Source organism: Pelodiscus sinensis, chromosome 19 (assembly GCF_049634645.1).
Source record: "Pelodiscus sinensis isolate JC-2024 chromosome 19, ASM4963464v1, whole genome shotgun sequence".
Lineage (NCBI taxonomy): Eukaryota > Metazoa > Chordata > Testudines > Trionychidae > Pelodiscus > Pelodiscus sinensis.
Genome location: NC_134729.1, coordinates 4247657 through 4265283, shown reverse-complemented (window position 1 = coordinate 4265283; position 17627 = coordinate 4247657). Strand labels below are relative to the sequence as shown.

At 51.9% G+C, this 17627-nt stretch overlaps 1 protein-coding gene across 10 annotated transcripts in view; it reads left to right on the top strand.

The window, feature by feature from the left end:
- IKZF4 (IKAROS family zinc finger 4) overlaps nt 1-17627 on the top strand; it is a 48319-nt gene that overhangs the window by 18266 nt on the left and 12426 nt on the right. For 4 of the 10 annotated variants that reach the window (XM_075901920.1, XM_075901919.1, XM_075901918.1 and 1 more), the window contains 3 exons: nt 8706-8810; nt 14862-15122; nt 15342-15509. In XM_075901920.1, the coding sequence (XP_075758035.1) occupies nt 8706-8810; nt 14862-15122; nt 15342-15509 (534 nt within the window). Of the gene's footprint in view, nt 1-6794; nt 6847-8705; nt 8811-14861; nt 15123-15341; nt 15510-17627 lie in introns of those variants that run through there. The other 6 variants (XM_075901922.1, XM_075901921.1, XM_075901928.1 and 3 more) reach the window with 3 other exon arrangements.

Below are 17627 nucleotides of genomic sequence, written 5' to 3'. Positions count from 1 at the left end.
TGGGAGGCTCCCAGCGCATGCAGATTAAACCTGGAGTTTCTGTGCTTAGACAGCCATGGTGCAGGAGAGCCCCACTCTGGCTTCCATCAACCTTAGTTACAACCGAGCTCACTCCCCGTTCCAAGTTTTCCCCAAAAGCTCCTTGACGTGGCCAGCTTAGAGAAATAATAAGGGCTTGTTTGCTTCTCTGAAGAGTCCCAAACCACCAGCTCATCAGTCGAATGGAGCTAATCCTTGCTGCCCGTTAAACACAGCACTGGCTTGGACTATTCTACCAAAAGAGCATGAATTAAGTGAGTCTGAGGAAATAACGGTAGAGAGGATTCCAAGTAACACACAACACAACATACTGCCAATGGCTAAGACTTAACTTGCCAAACTACTATCTGGGTTCAAGGTAAAATCTTTGCCAGATGCTCAAGATGACTCAAAATGGATGATGTCTGAAAATGTCCATGCAATGTGCAGCGGCAGCCAAAAAAACAAACAGAATGCTAGGAATCGTTAAGAAAGAGCTGGAGAATATCTTATTGCCCCTGTATAAATCCATGGTACGCCCATAGCTTGAATACGGTGTACAGATGTGGTTGCCTCATCTCCAAAAAGATATCGTGGCATTGGAAAAGGTTCAGAAAAGGGCAGCAAAAATGATTGGGGGTATGAAATGGCTGTCAAATGAGAAGAGATTAATAAATTGGGGACTTTTCAGCTTGGAAAAGAGGTGATTAAGGGGGGGATATGATAGAGATCTATAAAATCATGACAGGTGTGGAAAAAGTCAATAAAGAGTTATTTACTTGTTCCCATAATACAAGAACTAGGGGGTCACCAAATGAAATTAATATGTAGCAGGTTTAAAACAAACCAAAGGAAGTAATTCCTCACATGACGCATGGTTAACCTGTGGAACTCCTTGCTAGAGGATGTTGTAAAGTCTAAGACCAACAGGGTTAAAAAAAGAGCTGGATAAATTAGCCTGGATAGACAGGAATGGTATCTATACACTCTGTTTTCAGAAGCTGGGAATGGGTAACAGGGATGGATCACCTGGCTACCTGTTCTGTTCATTCCCTCAAGCACCTGGCATTGGCCACTGTCGGCAGATCGGATACTGGGCTAGATGGACCTTTGGTCTGCCCCAGTCTATCTGTTTTTATGTTTTCATCATACCTTTGGCCAGGACCTTGTCACAGAAAAGCAACAAGTTAACTTCCCTTGTTTCCCGAAGTGAAAGGGACGTTAGGGGCTCTTTTCCCCTTCTCTAGAGTCCACCGAGACGCCACCCGTAACCCCTTAGGTTGAAGTACCCTAAAGATTGTTAGCTGCATCCCCCACCTCCCTTGTTCAGCCACACTATTAGTGAGTCTTCATAATGTCTCCTTATAGTGCTAACACAGACGCTTCCCAGTGACATTAATCTCCAGCATGTTCCAGGCATTCGTAAATGACCTGATATTGTATTCAGTCAGTCCATTCAGTTGCTTGTTATTTTATGTTTAGGGCACGTTTCTGCCCCCCCTCCCCCCATCTCTATAGTTCAGATGGGGGTGTAGCCATATTGTCTTCCCACTCCCCCATGCATTTGCTTGATTGCTTTATTTATCTGTAAACACATTCTCTTTGTCTTTTCCAAGTACTTTTGGAAGCAGCTGGGCAGAGAAGCCACATTCCTTTGTGTAGGGTGGGGTAACTCCTGTTTGACTGGCAAACCCATTTTAAGAATGATGCTTTCAGTCTCGACCCATGACTTTGCACCAGTTTCTTGCACTTGCATTCCTCAGTGTTCTTAATAACCAGCACATTACCAGCTTTCTAATGACATTCCATGGCACCTCTCAGTCAGATACAGATTATAACAGCCGCCACTCATGGCTAAGTACCAGGAAGCCCTTTGCCCTCTGCCCCTGTGCTAATCCGTTTGGTGTCATTAATGCCTCATGTCCTCCATAGGTCAGAGCTGAACCCTCACTGCAAACAGATGGAAAAGTCTCTTTCCAGTGACACCTGGCTTGATCTACTGTACTAGACAGCCGAAGGAGTTTGATGCCCTGCTTATGATTATGGGATGAATATTCTGTTCTCCCCTGTTAGATGCATGAATACACAATGGTAAACTTGCAAACACGTGTGGTATTTCAGACCTTCATGGCTGCTTTCAAATACCTGCCCTGCCATACACTATGCTATTGAGTGTTAAGATTACATCTGGTGTTCAGGCTGGGTTTGAAGTCATGAAATATGCAAGAGGAAAGGGCGTGAGGTGAGTTCACCTCTGTGTGGCTGATTGTAACAATCTGTTGGTAACACGAAGCCCCTTTTGGGTGGGAGTGGATAGGGTGGGTCAGAATGGCTGTTCAAAGCGTTCAGGGGCTTGTGAGCCTCTCGAGACGTGGTTTCAAGAGCGCCAGTGGGTTTCAGAGACTACAGGGCTGCCTATTGAAACCAGGCTCCTTGTCCTTATATATAAAAAGTGAAACGGGCTTGCTGAGACCCGGCAGCTCTCTAGTGCATATGCATCCATATCGTAACACCCCCCCGTTTGAAATTCAGTCACCGTTCGAGGAAGGCCTTGGGCTAGAATGGGGTTTGGGTAAACAGCAAGCTGGAATGGAGCACTGAGATCTCTACTGTGGCCTCTTGTAGGACTTCCGTGGATTCGTCTTGTAGATTAAGGTGATGGGTGGAGCTGCATGGGCCGTGACCAAAAGACATTGTCTCCCAGGGTGAAGGTGGGAAGTGAAGTGCATTGGTAGAACTGTGGAGCAGAGTCAGGGCTGTTAAACGGGAGGCGGGCTACTGGCCACGATTGGGGTGCACTGAGTTGGTCAAGGAAATTTGAGCAGTGCCTGTGTGCATCAGATACGTAATGTCCTGGTCACGCTGGGGGACAGAATCCAATGAGCCTGACTCAGTTTTCTTTCTGTCTTTCGCTCTCCCTCCCTCCCTGGAGGATGCGAGCTAGTGGGTTTCTGTCAGTATGTTGCCACTTGGGCCTGGGTTACTGTGCAGCCCTGAGCTCTGGCTGGCAGGATGCTGTCTTGTGAAGTCACAAACGTTTCCATGAGGAGAGGCCGGCAGCTCGTATGGCCCAACGTGGGGGCTGTGCGAGGTTAGTTCAGTTTCCCACGCAGCAGAGCTGCGTCTCCTTGCTTTGTGGGTGAGTCTGACCAGGCCTGGGTGCACTCTGCTCAGAGGTTTGCATTGTCTTGCAAGCTGCTGCTTTCCTTTGCTTTGGGAATTTTCTGGTTAGCGTCACCCCTCCCCTTGGCTGCTGCAGCAAGTTCCTGTTTGCCCCTGAACTCCATGGAGATGCCGTTGTTCCCTAAGAATGCCTGAAATGAAAAGAGAGTGCGGCTCCCTTGATGTAATTTGAATCCTGCTCCAGCTCTGGGTGCAGGAACTCCGAGCTGCTGGCAGCTCGTCAAGGAATAAAGTAGCACAGGGACTGGTCAAGGAGAGGAGAAGAATTGGAGTCTCACTATCACCTTTTCCACTTCCCAGTGGGGCGGCAAAGCCATTCAGGCCAATGTTCACATTTTGTCAAGGGCATTCTCCGCACGCTCTCCCTGTTGTCAGCTGGTGCAAGAGCGAAGTGTGACCAGGAGGAATTCATAATCCACTTTATCCTGGCCTGTCATCCCAGGCTGCAAAGTCATGTGGGCACGGGTGATCTGAGATTAAACACACTGGCATACCTAGCAGGCAACCTTTCTCCGCCTTGCATTCCAGGGAAAACCTTCCACCCAGTTGGACATTAGGAAAAACTTCCTGCCTGTCAGGGTGGCTGAACACTGGAATAAGTTGCCTGGGGAGGTTGTGGAATCTCCATCTCTGGAGATTTTTAAGAGCAGGTTAAATAGACATCTAACAGAGAGGGTCTAGACCAGTGGTCTCCAACCTTTTTACACCCAAGATCACTTTTTAAGTCTCAGAACAGACGAAGATCTACTGCCCCTTCCCTTCCTTGAAGCTCCGCCTACATTACATGAGGAAATCTAATGTAAATGTACTGCGCAGGTGCGCAGTTCAGAGAGGGCTCAAGAGCTAATCTTGGAGCCCCTGAGATCTACCGGTAGATCGCGATCTACTGGTTGGTGACCACGGGTCTAGACAGTGCTGGGTCCTGCCATGAGGGCAAGGGACTGGACTTGATGACCTCTCGAGGTCCCTTCCAGTTCTAGTGTTCTATGAAAACCTGAACTCACACTAGGCCAGGATACTGCATTGGTAGTGGACGCCAGTGGAGTTGTACCTGCTTATGCTGCATCTGGCCTAGAGCGCAGGCCCCCAAGTGGGGATGTTGGCTCCATCGGAAAGCGGCGTAGTGGCTCCATTACCTCCCCACTAGGCACCAAACCAAGAGCCACCCAGCCATTCGATATGGGCCTCGAATAGCCAGTGACTCAAGTTGATTCAAAAAGGAGAAGGAGGGGGAGAAACAAAAACAAAACTCCCTTCCACAAAATCTGGCTTTGCAGTTAAAGGAAAACTTTCACATGAGCCCGTCCAAGTTTTGTCAGACATTTCAGGCTTTCCTTGGAAAACGGAAAACCTGAAAATGTTGTTAAGAAAATGGAATTTTTGTTGGGAACCTTTTCTAGAAAAATACAGTTTTCGATCCGTTCTGGTAATGGCTCCGTTACTACCAATCACAGGGGCAGTAAACAACACATATCGCATATCAATTCCCTGAGGCACATGTCCTCGGGTTGTAGAGAGAACAATCTCTCCATGGTTTTTAAAAAGGCAGTAAAAGTCATTCTCTGTGATTAGTGCTTTGCTGTCCTCTTACCATCAGACACGTGTGCTCTTTGACACTGGGAGAGTGGGGCCCTTGCTACCTACTGACACCATCTCGTTTGCTTTGCCTTTTGCCTCAGGTGATCGCTGGAAGCAGAGAAGTGTGTGTGTGTGAGGCTAGGGGCGTGGGAGCAAGGTCTCCTGGCTTCTGTTGTGGCTTTGCCGCTGACTTGTATGTCAGATCACTTGTCTGGGTGAAGCTAGGTGCTTTCTGGCTCCTTTGCCTCAGTTTCCCCATCTATGAAATGGGGATAATAGCACGCAAAGGCTAGGTGAGGTGTATTATTCTGTATGTTGTGTACAAGACTTGTGCACGCGTTGAGTGAAGTGTTGTCTTCCACTGCATGAAGTTGTAGAGCTGTGCGAGTTATTCCAGTTAAACTCTGGAGAGATTCTGAAGCCACATGCAGTCCCTCCACAAAGTAGGTCAAAGGAGTGGGATGAAGCCATGTGTATTGAAAGGAACCCTGCAAATTCCATTGTGAGTTCCTGGCCTCTCTGATAGGTGCAGCTGTCTTCTCAGAGCAGTTTGCATGATTGGCCCTTCTGGGTGGCAGGAAAGGGTTAAATCCCTCTTGTGTGGCAGTGTTGCTCTGTAGCTGTTGATGGGCTGGCATTAGGACCCAAGCATTAGGACTGAAACTCTCAAAGGCCTTGGCGAGGGCTCTGGTTTTAAAAGCACTCTTGCTTCTTCAGAGACAGGTCAGTTTCTGCCCAATATACTGGGTGGGGATGGAACCTTTGAGTGCGGATGGAGGCTTTGGGATGTTAACTGGTTACATGATAGCATGTAACCGGTTAACGCTTTGACTCAGCTCCTGCTGCCTAACCCACCGACTCCTCCTGCGCAGGCCTGACGCGGCTCGCGGCCACCAGCGTTCACTGCCACGGGTCGGTTAACTGGTAAGCATCCCCACAGACCACCTGCTTAGTGGTTAACCGTTTGACCTCCCCAATGGGGCCCTGTCAGCTCTCCAGGGCCATGGCATCCCAGGGCCTTTCTCCTTAGGGGCAGGTTCTTAGCTATGCACAGTCTGTCTGCCTGGGCCGTCCCAGCAGAGGCTACGTGCCGGGAATGGATTCAGTTAGCCGTTTGTGTATGCAGCTTTGCAAACTCTTTGGGGGCTTTCGGGATAAAAGGCTCTAGAGAAAAGTAGGATGACTGGGCTGCCAAAAGGAGTTTGTTTGAGCCAAAAGGAGCCGCCGCAGCTGGGACTGAACCGCTGTGCGCTGGGACTGTCTGGAAGAGGGGGCACTTGACTGTCTCGGAGCTCCCCAGTAGACCGGTCTTGTGCCTGTGCCTGGATTGCATTAAATACTTCCCCCCACCCCCTCTTGAATCCATTACTAAGATTTCAAGACACCCTCTTTCCCCACCCATTGCTACAAGTTCAGGGTCCACCCCAATGCTCCGTCATTAACCGGATGCTTGGAGGGTGACGGTTGCTTGCTAGGGGCCTAAATCTGGCTTGGGACGTGTTTTCCTACATACACTTGTCTCTCTTTCCCATTGCTTTTCGTGGTACTTTGCTCAGTTGCTTCTTGTGCCCGTGGACTGCAAGGTCTGTGATGGCAGATTTGTATCCCAGCAGTGTGAGGCGGGTTCTCTTCTCTGCAGCATTGTTGTTCGGTCTTGGGCGATGCTCTGTTAGCGCTTGCAGCCGTTCCCCATGGAGACAGGGCTCTAGGCTTAGCCCCTTTTTTTTTGCTTTAACTGGCTTGTTAAGGGGATGGCCCAGCCGGGCTCTCTCGCTGGCTGAGCTATTTTAGGACACGTGCACACACCCGGCGAGCTGCCGGGGGAGCGAGCGTGCCTCTCTGCAAAAGGGGATGCCGCAGCCCTGAATTCCTGCTAACTGTGCCTCTTGACTGTAAAATGACGGCCGTTTCTCTCACTTCCAGGAATCTCTTCTTCCTGGAAGGTGAGTGGCTGAGTTCACCCTACCACTGCCATGCAGACATGCACACACAGCCTGTATTCCAGTGCTGTTTCCAAGGAGTTGGCTGTGATAACACTCCAGGGTATCTTCAGCAAGGTAGAATAATGTAAGTGAAATGGGAGGGCGGGGGGGAATGACTCTGTGCCATTTCTGTCTCTTTACGTTGGGGGTGGGGAGGAGAAAGGGGTGGGGGGTGTCTTTAACATGCTGTGCAGGAGAAATCTCTTTGGATGGAGATTGAGATGGGGGTGGGAGGGAACGGGAAACACTTGACCATTTGAAATGCTACCGCAGGCTTCTGACCGTGGGAGAATGACAAAAAGGCAAATGCTGCCAGGGATAAAGGATCAGAGGGTGATTATAACCAGAGGTGCTAAGTGGCTTGAGCAGAGATTAGGTGCCACTGCCCCTCCGCTCCCTCCCCACTGCTGTGTCTTTTCTGAGAGGCTTCCCGGCTGTAGAACGTATGTTCCGTGCTTCTCGTCCAGCCGTAACGCCTTGCGCGTGCCGGCGGGGCTGAGACAATGCTGGGTCCAGCTCTTAGGGAGCGTGAAATGGCCCTGCCGGAGCCCTGCAGCATCACTGGGTTTCTTAGTGTTCTCTTTGGTGGTTTGAAATTCTCGTTAACCTCTCCTAGTTCGGAGCGAATAGCTGGTATCCAGGGCGTGTGGCTTCTGCTGGTGATGTGTGTTGGCTTAGCATGACTCAAACTTGCCGGCAACAGCTTATTGAGCCAGTCAAAGCATGGGGGAGAGGAAGAGAGGAGATCCGGGGGTTTCTCTACCACCCTTATGCAGAGGAACAGAAAAATCTTCCTTAAAGTATTGCTGTGGGGTGGGGCTGGAGGGGGGGGGATGCTGCCTGGGCAGCCCCAGCTCAGCACCATGGCTCTGTGCCAAGTGGTGATTTGCAGCCTGACACATCACTTCGGGGCATTTATGGTAAATGACTCCCATTGCCGGCATGGCCTCCTATGCCGCGTTCCCTGTGGCCCCTCAGACAACGGGGCGAGCTGGACGGCATGTGTGTCGGGACGAGGGTTTACCCAGATGCAGCCATTAGAAGCAGCATTACCATCTGCATCAAAAGTTCGCACGGCTACAGCCTCCGTCATCCCATCGCTACTTGCAAGCTGTTCGTGCCGTGCCACAGCGACGCAGCCCACAGCAGTGGTGGTGGGAGGGGACATGTGGCCTGGGAGCATGAAACCTACGTGGCGCCCGAAGGTTCCTGCAGGTCCATTTGCAGCAGGCGGGCTCTTGGCTGGCAAGGGTTTGTCCGGGCAGGAAGCTGTGCAGCGCATTGCTAATCTCAGGAGGGTGAAGACCGGAATCACCCTTGCCGGATTGAATTAACGCCCGGCCTCCCAGGTGACAGCTGCCTTGTTGCGGGAAAGGTCTACCCTCAGTAAAGACACGGTGCTTGGGACGGCAAACCAGCCCGTGTCATGAGCTGGCTCCCGGTCCCCATCGTGCTACAGAAAACAGACCTGCCTGGGGAGAGCGTCAGCCTGTCCGACTGCTGCCATGTTTGTACTTGCAAAGGGCTCCCTTGGGAGCAGTCCCAGACGCTTGCAAAGCCAAGGGGCCAGTGATCCACCTTTCCAGCTGAGGCCCGGCGGGCGTCCTCGCATGTAGATGTGTGCATCTTTTCAAGCGCGCTGGGGGTTGTCTGTCCACTAACCATTTCGCTGCAAAGTAACACGCCTCGTTTGCACGGCACCTGGAATGTGCCTAGGTCCCTGGCCGCTCTATTGCCCCCTGTGGGAAAGGGTTTGTCTTTCAGCAGCATAGCGGTGTTTGTCTTCCGACACCCAAACAGAAGGGCAGGAGGTCCAGCTGGAACCTCTTTTCAGGGCTTCGCTGCTTAGGTTACGAGGGAGAGGATTTCACTGACTGACACCGATTGTAAAGCCGGCAGGAGCGGCCCCCTCTCATCTGTGTTCCCTGCTTCTTATTCCCAAAGGTAGTGGGGATTCGTCTCTGGAGAAGGAGTTCAGCTCAGCGATCGTGGGACCCACGGTGAGCACCCCAAACAGCCAGCACTCCTCCCCGAGCCGCTCCCTGAGTGGTGAGTACACCGTGCTCGTCAGACGCAGCTGGCTTCACCGGACTAAGGCTGGGCTCTCTGTGAAGCCATCCGGGAAAGCTTCCTTTAGAATTTCACTCTTCAAACTGAAGAGGGTCAATTCTGACTTCAGTTCTTGTGCTCAGAGCTGCAGTGGGGATTCTTTCTTGAGCTACCAGCCTCTCTGCCTTGAGAATTAAAGTCACCTGTGTGTAACCACAGCATGCTTGGTTCCATACTCCCTTTATAAGCTTGATTTGTTGGCGCAGAACCAACCCAGCTGTGCATGCCTGACTGTTAGCAGGAGAGGCATTTGCGTTGTGGGGGGGAAAACCTCCGGGGCTGCATAAGAACGAAGTGCTTGTTGCAACCACCGGGTCCGATATACTGGAAACGAAACAGGGCCATGGAGTTTCCCCCTCACTGGGTGTCGGAGCAGGTGTGATTCCTATGGCAAGTCTCTCTGTGCTGGGATCCAGCGACAGGTTGCTCATGTGTGGCTAGAGAAGCCAAGCAGCTGGGAGTGTGTTGTAGCAGGAGAATGGCTGTTTTGGGGAGATTTACAAATGTCGCTAGGTGCGTGGAAACGAATCTCTCCAGCGGGACACCAACCTGTACGCACCTCTCCAGACAAATGGTTGAAAGAGCTAGCAATGTCTGAAACGAGAGCTCACAGGAGACTCTGGACGTGAGCGGCTCTGCCCTCGGACACTCCGACAGCACATGTCTCAGGAGCCTTGCAGAGGGCTCTCTCCTTGCCAGCTTACTGAGTCCAGGGCTACGCAGAGCCAGGCTGGTGAAGGAATGGGCAAAGCAGAGAGCTAGGCGCAGCAGCTCTAAAACAGCACTTAGATCTATTGACCGCATTGGCGAACATTAACTCTTAACCTTGGGCGTAAAAACTACGGTGGGAGGTGGGAAGTGCCTGCTGCGATCCAGTGAAAATCAAAGGCATGGGCCATCTTGGTGCCAGCCATGATGACTTGCAACCTCTGCTCACCTGAGGTGGCAGGCGTCAAGTCCACCCAGCTCCTGTCATTGCTGCTTTTTGGTTTTGGTTTTTTCCTCCTTCGGCTCACGATCTAGTCTCAGCACTAGCTAGAAACCTTGTCTGCCCCCTCCGTGTGACTTTAACATCATGGCATGGAGTCAAATTGGCGTGTGCCCGTTAAAGTCTTGTCTGCGTTCAGCCACTGCTTTCTTGGACTCTCCTGTGATGTGTGTGTGCGCGTGTGGCTGGGAGAAGTGCTGAGCTGGGCAGGGGTGGGCCAGCACAGTAGGGTTTGGACACACTTCTCAGGTGAAACTTTTCAGCTCCGTCTCTGCGTTGTGGCTGAAATCTTTCTTCACGGCCCAATGGGGAACTAAGCTGCTTTTTTAAAATGCATTGCAGAGGCCACCTGGTAAAATAAGTAGGTCTGATTTCCCGATTTCCCTCCCATCACCAATCTGCTTACCCGCCCTTCACGGTGGTGATTGCCAAGACATTTAAAGTTTCACTTATGTGTCAAAAATGGCATGACCCTTGCACAAATGGAACTTAGCAAGGTTTAAATTGTAAACATGCTGTTCACAGCTTCCTGGCCGAGTCTCCCGACAGCATGCGTATCCCTGAGCCCTGGTGTTCCTTGAATAGAAATAGCATTCAAGCAAGAGAGACGAGAATTCATTCATTCCTGCTTTGTTGGCAAGCTCTGAGTTCAGGAGTCAGCATTTCTCCCCAAAACTGATCCCAAATTGAAACTGACCAGGTGATACAGATCACAGTGATCACATGCTTACAGGAGAGAGGGAGAGGAGCGATTTACTTTCTGTAAAAGAGAAATTACCGTGTAGTTCATTCATTTTTTATTACGTGCTTCCAGCAGCTCCCAAAAGTGTGGATCTGGAGGCTGCCCAAAGGGTGCTAGGACAAGTGAGATCCAAAGTAATAAGGTTGCACCATGATAAATTAGCCTGGGTTTGTTCCCTTTCCTCCTGTATTATTTGGCCAGTGGTTTGCGTCTTGTAAAAATGGGTAGAAGGCCCCCAATGAATCTCACTTTAGTTCTCGCTTAGGAAAGCCTAGGGAAACTCCCAACTTTTCACTTGAACATAAGGAGAGAGAATCCCACCAAGAACGACCTCAAGAAAAAGCAAGCTCCCTTCCCCTTTAATGGAGGGAGGCTGGTGATGGTATTGCTCCTGATCTGACTTGACTTCACAGCTGGTTCCTCCACAAGCCTTGTGCCCCAGAGGAGTGGGAATATTATATAACCTGCTCTGCCAGCAGAGAATTGCACTCCACGGAGGCTGGGCTCTGCATTGGTTCTGAAAAGAGAATTGCAGAACAATAGTTGGCCTCTCCTCCCAGACAGAAAATAACAGTCCCCGGGGGGACGGAAAAATATCCAAGTGCAGCAAACATCCGCGTATCCGGGCAGCTCCTGCCAAGAGAGAAGCTTTTCGCTTCGTGTTTGTGCACAGAGGCGTCCATTCGTGCTGTGTCTCCAGGATGCACCCGGCAGAACGTGGTGGGTTTTAAACTTCAGGAAAGCATTTCAGCCTCGGTCTAGCCCAGCCAGTATCCAGCAGCTGCCTCGATCGGTGGCATGCCAGTCAAGCTGTTAGTGCCCAAGTCCAAGCAGAAGCTGTGTTCATCTCCTCAGGAGGCTTTTGGGAGATGGCCTTGTCTGTCAGTTACAGCGGAGACTGGAGAGCCAGAACCCAGCTCTGCCGCTGCCATAAGGAAACCTCAAGTGAATCACTTCCCTTCTCCGGTTCTCCCAGTCTGTGAAAGGAGGCTGATCCCCTGATCTCACAGAGTGCTTGAAAGGCCCCATAGAAGTGCAAAGGGAATGTAGCATTCGCCATCCTTCAGTCCAAGCAGCTACCTCAACTGTGCTGTGGTCTGCCCGTAGGCCACAAAGTACAGGCAACTGAGCCCTACAGCATGTCCCACTGCTGACCACACACTCACCAGTCAGGGAGTAGGGACCGGTCACTTTCAGGCTGTGACCAGGATTCACTGGTGGCACATGGAATGCAGAATGGCGGAAGAGTGTCTGTGCTGAGCCTGTGGTCCCAGGTGGTCACCTGAGTAGAAGCTGCCACCCTCGATCCTAACAGCCATCTCACCGAAGGGCAGTGAAAACCTGCAGCATCCCGATGCACCCCCCAACGAGGGATGTTAAATATCGGTTAATTAAATAGTCGAGTAACCTCATGAATTCTTATTGGTTAGTCGATTGTTCTATAGTCCGTGGGGGCAGGGCCGGCAGCCAGTGTGCTCCGGCTCCACTCCTGAGGAGTTCTCTGCCCTTCCACGCTGCTGCATCTGTATCAGAGGCAGTAGCGCGGGGTGCCAGCTGTGAGCTGGTCTGTGAGGGGAGCCAGTTTAAAAACAAGCTCCCCTCACGGACTGGCTGCCTGTTACCCTGTGCTCCTGCCCAGACCTGTCGCAAGCCAGGACTGAGCTGGGCTGCTGGCCAGCCTGCTAAAAAAAATTACTAGTAAGGGCCGGAATGCGTGTAGCGTGTAGCATTAATCTATAAGCTTTTGCTTATCGGTTAATCGACTACACTATTACATCTCTATCCCCAACAAACGTACCTGCCCAGTCTTACCCCAAATCCAAAACTTGGCTCATTAAGGCTCTAATCCCATTGACCACTTGGTATTCAAATCGCTGGCCTCTTGTGGAAACACAGCGCTAAATCCATGCCGAGACCCTGAAAGCGTGTTGCCCATGTTAACTGAGTCCCCCAGACGTTAGGTGAGAATTAGCCCCCTTTGCACAAGGCTGTGCCTTGCGTTGCTCCAGGGGTTGGGTCCGCATCAAACCTGGCACTAGCCAGGAGTTCATGGTGACTAGTCCCATGTGCAGCCCTCACACCCGTCTCCAGGAGGCACTGCAGGCTCTGTGAGGAAATCCAAACAGCAGGAGAATCTTGTAGTCTGAAATTCAGGCCAGTCAATTTCCTGGCATGCCCACATGCTGAGAGATCGGGAACAGCCACATCTAGTGCATTAAATGGAAGAAATAAAGACTCTGATATTTGAAGGGAAGCAATTAAACTCCTGTGTGGCTTAGCTGTGGTCTGCCTTTCCGCTGGGTGACCCGCTCACTGGCCGGCTCCAACTCTTGCAGGAGCACTAGGAGAACAGGGGGTGGGGGCTTCATTACAAAGAAGCAGCTATTGCTGTCTAAAGAGCAGCATGAGGAATCCCTGGAGGGAATTCCCTCTAGTTCTTGACTCCTGGGGACAGCTTAATGCAGCAGGTAACTTCTAAACTGAATCATGCACAGACCTTGCTCTCCAGGGGAAATGTGCTTCACATGAGAGTAACACCCAGCTGGAAATGCCCTGTCTTGTTCAGGGTGTGACCAACACTTAAAGGGTCTCCCCATCTGCTCTGAAAAACTACCCTTCCCAGGCTGGCCTGGAAACACCAGGGGTCTGGAGAGATCAGAAAATGTGGGGACAGGGAGCCCCAGTCCTTCCTCTGCCCACGGTGCTCTACCTGGCTCTCAAGGGAATAAGCAGGGAGTCGTCGCTGTCCAGTCACTGTGTGTCTCCTGAAGAGTTGTTTGATTTGTGGCATTCCACAGATCATTAGAATAGCTGGGAATGTAGGTCACGGCTGGCAGCTCCTTTCCGCTTTCCAGTCTCAGCCGGGGATGCGGCAGGAGCGAAGAAAGGTGGCAGCCAGAAGGCCGTGTGCACGGGTGCAGCTTGCAGGCAGGGGGCTTGGGAAACACGCTGGAGATCAGGTATACTGTGTGGTGTCCGTTAGAAACACCGCACTGGACAGGTTTCCCTTGGCAGAAACAAAGTGCCGCACTGACTATCCCTGCAGACCTCTGTGGCTAATGCTCTCCTCCTCGTTGCCTCAGGAGGAGGGGTGCTCTTACGGGGTGCTGTCCAGGTGTGCACTGCGGCTGTTAAAATGCAAATGTTCAGGTAAACATGTAACCACTGAAAAATTCAGTGGTTACATGTTTATATGTGGGGGCGGGGAAGGCGGCTTAAAAGCCGGCTCCCCGGGCACACTGGTTCCCGCCTGGCCTGTCCCCTCCCTCATGCTGCTGCCTCTGATACAGAGGCAGCAGTGCGGGAGGATAGGGGAGCTCTGCGTATAACCAAGGGCAGGGTGGCGGGTTCAAGTCCTGTCCACTCTGGGAAAGGCGGGATAAAGGGCGCCCTGAATTCGAGGTGGTGGGGTGGATTCTGGTGTGGCCTAGGGGAGCTCACCATTGGCCTGGTGAGCCAGGCTTATTGCTGCAGGCCCTCTACTGGACACTCCTTTTCCATGGCCCCAGCTTTTCTACTGCTTGATTCTTGTGTTTCACTGGCCCCTGGCAAGTCTGGCCAGGCCCCATTTGTAGAGCTCTCCTCCATAATGGCATGCACCATTCCTGTGTCTTTGCCCCGCTTCCACAAACCCTCTTCTTTCCAGAGGCTCCGCATTGTTCCAAGAGTTTTCAGTATCCCAGGGCATAGCATCTACCACGGTCAACTGATCCCAGCCATCCCTTCATTCTCATGCACGTGTTCTGGGCCTAGGTGACTTTGCCGTGCAGCTGGCCAGCAAATTCACGTTCTGCTGTCAGCGCTTGGACTTGCCCGGTGACTGCTTTCAGAACTCCTAGTCGTCCACTTCCTCTTGAATACCCCTTCTCAGCCAGGCAATCGCTGCTTGGCAACCCAGACGATCAAAACCAGCAAAGTTTCTGGTTGCATTTGGCCACTTCACTATTTCAATTTTGGCCTCGTATCTCTCGGGTCCCACGAGCCATCAGATTCTTTAATGCCCTGTGGTCAGCAGCTGCCCGGTTTTCCTGTGGAAATGGGAGCAATCTGGGAAATACGGGGAGAAGCAGTGTTCTTATGCACCCTTAACCAATCAAGATCCTGACAAGCAAATAATTTAACGCGTTCTTCCCTGTTTTCCTTGCCGTGACGCATAGAACATCAGTGGTATTACTCTTAGTTCTTTTCAACTGCCTATTGAGTTTTTCCCGTTGACCATGTGTGAATTGATGTATTTGTTGTCCCTCCCATCCCCCTGTAGCAAACTCAATCAAGGTGGAAATGTACAGTGATGAAGAAGCCAGCAGGCTGCTGTCGCAGGACGACCGCCTCATCGAGAAAGAAGACAGCGTGATTGTGGAGGACTCTCTCTCCGAGCCCCTGGGGTACTGTGACGGCACAGGGCAGGAGCCTCACTCTCCCGGCGGCATCCGGCTCCCCAACGGCAAGCTGAAATGTGACATCTGCGGGATGGTGTGTATCGGCCCCAACGTGCTGATGGTGCACAAACGCAGCCACACGGGTGAGCAGCAGGTGCAGGCGCCAAGGACTGGATGGGCTGGGGGCCCTTAACGGAGCTCCCATGTAGGGGGGCTGGGGGACGTGTTCCCTGTTGGATAGACCCGGGGCTGCAAGGCTGTCAGTCTGACGACCCCCCGCCCAGCCTGGAATTCTGGGGCAATGTTAGGAAGGATTTTGTCACCCACCCCGCAAGGGGTCTCACAAGCTGCTTGTCTTTCAGGGGAAAGGCCGTTCCACTGCAACCAGTGCGGCGCCTCCTTCACCCAGAAGGGGAACCTCCTGCGCCACATCAAACTGCACTCTGGCGAGAAGCCCTTCAAATGTCCCTTCTGCAACTACGCCTGCCGCCGGAGAGACGCGCTCACCGGCCACCTCCGCACGCACTCAGGTGGGTAGCTCCGGGTTCCATCTCGCCTGGCCCGCCCCCTTCACTCGAGTCCCTGAGCGCCTCCCAGTGGTCAGGGCCTCTCTCTGCACCATCTCCCAGTTGGTGCCGGTCCCGCTGGCCCAGCCTTCCACGTGCATAGGCCTGTCTTCCTAACCGGCCCTGTGACTTTAAGCGAGTGACTCTGTGTCTACCTCAGTCTGCTGAGCTGGTGAGTTGGGTGCAGTGGGAGCCAGGCTGGTGTCTTGCCAAGAACTTCCCCATATGGACTGAAAACAAAGCGTTTTCTGCTTGGCTCCGGCCGGCGCAGAGCACGCTGCTCTCCGTGGTCTCTGGGAGCCACGCCTCCATATTGCAGAGTAGTCGAGCCTTCATGTCGAGCCTCCTGGCTCTGGCTCCTGGCCAGCTGCAGGTGCAGAGCTGGGGTGGTCCTACCCGACGGAAACAAACAGCCGGGGGTTTTCTGTTGTTTTGGCAGTGTCCTTTTCAGCCTGGCCTTTTCAACGGGGCTTTTTCCCCCTTGTTTCCGTGATGTAACAGCAGGCTGAGGGCGTGGGGTGGGAGTGCAAGATACCCGCTCTCTCCCAGCCCTGCTCGCTTTCCCTTGCTTTGTCTGCAGGAGTGTCTGCTCCCCTGGGGTTCTAAAGTTCACCCAGGTGGTTGAAGTCATCTGTCACTTTCTCCTGTTTAACTGCTTGAGTGCCAAAGGGAAACAGGTGTCTCGCTTGCTGGCTTCCTCTCTTTAAAAAAAAAAAAAAAAAAAAAAAAACCTTTGTGGGAGCTGTTCTGATCAGGGTCCTGCCCAGGTCCTTTGCTCATTGCCACAGAGCTCTGTCCCCTTCTGTGGGCCAGATGGAGAGCCCCAAGTCTCAACATCTGTTGGCCTCTTGTCGCCACCACGCTTTTCTTGGAGCGGGGCCAAAGACTTTGTCTCCCTACCTTCTAAGAGCGTGTCTGTTTCCACCTGTGACTTGCCTGGAGATGCCGAAGGGACGTGTTCAAAAACTGAGGCAACTCCAGAGCAAGACTCGTGGGGCTGCTCTCTGCTTAACCCACAACTGGCAACGCCTCTGCGTTTCAGTGCTCCGTTGTTTGAGGGCGCTGACAGCAATTGAGGGGGATTGGACCTGTTGCATCTCTGGACGGTTCCGCAGGGCAGGGAACAAACTCGGGTATCTCTGCAGAAACCGTAACTTAGCAAAACTACGTCGACTTGCTGGTGAAACGCGGGACTGAATTTGGCCAAAGTTTCTGTTTTAACAATTCTTTTCTGACGATCTCAATGCTGTTCCTGGTTGGTTACACCCAACGGGACGAAGTGAGATTCATGGCTTTGTGCTGCAGGGAGCCAGTAACAAGATCATTCCCCCAGACTGTCCCCGCCAATCAATCAATAAATACATAAAATAGGCAATGGCTAGGAGCAGAAAGCTTAATGAGACTCACTCCAGAGGGAGCAAGGAGCTGATCTGTTTTATCCAGGTTCATTTGGAGGTTGAGAAAAACGAGGTAACAGCAACGGCTCTCTCCTCTGCACAGACACCGCTGTGCATTGCCAGGGCTTTGCTGTTCAGGCTGGCTGAGCTGTGGCCTGTTTTGCCTCCAGGCCTTCAGTCATCCCAAAGAGGCCTTCAGTCTACAGCAATCAACATCAGCTGTTGCCTTTCCTTCCACCTCCAGCTTCTTCTGGTTGTTCATGGTGACAGCGAGTTTAGCTCAGCCAGCTCTGATCTGTTAGGGAGCAGACCGTTAGCTAGCCACCGCACTGAGCACTAGCTGCGTTCCATCTTGTCTGGCGTGGTTTGTTTCCAGACGGGAAGTGTGACTAAATGGGATTTTAAAAATAATAGCAGAGGCATGGCTGCTAATGAATGGCCTCAGAATGGAGCAGTAAGTGCAGATATTTGGCACAGAAATGGGGCAGAGGAAGACCTGTGGTCACTTGTTTAAACCAATGTCCAGTCCCCAGGAGAAAGGTGCAAGGACACCTAGAGGACACTTAAGAATAATTTGTCCTTAAAGGAAGTTACTGCCTGACCCCGATGGCAGGTGCCTGGTACATGCCCTGGAGCATGAGTCCTTCTTTGTCTTATTTTCTTTGTTGAACCTGGAAGGTCTCAT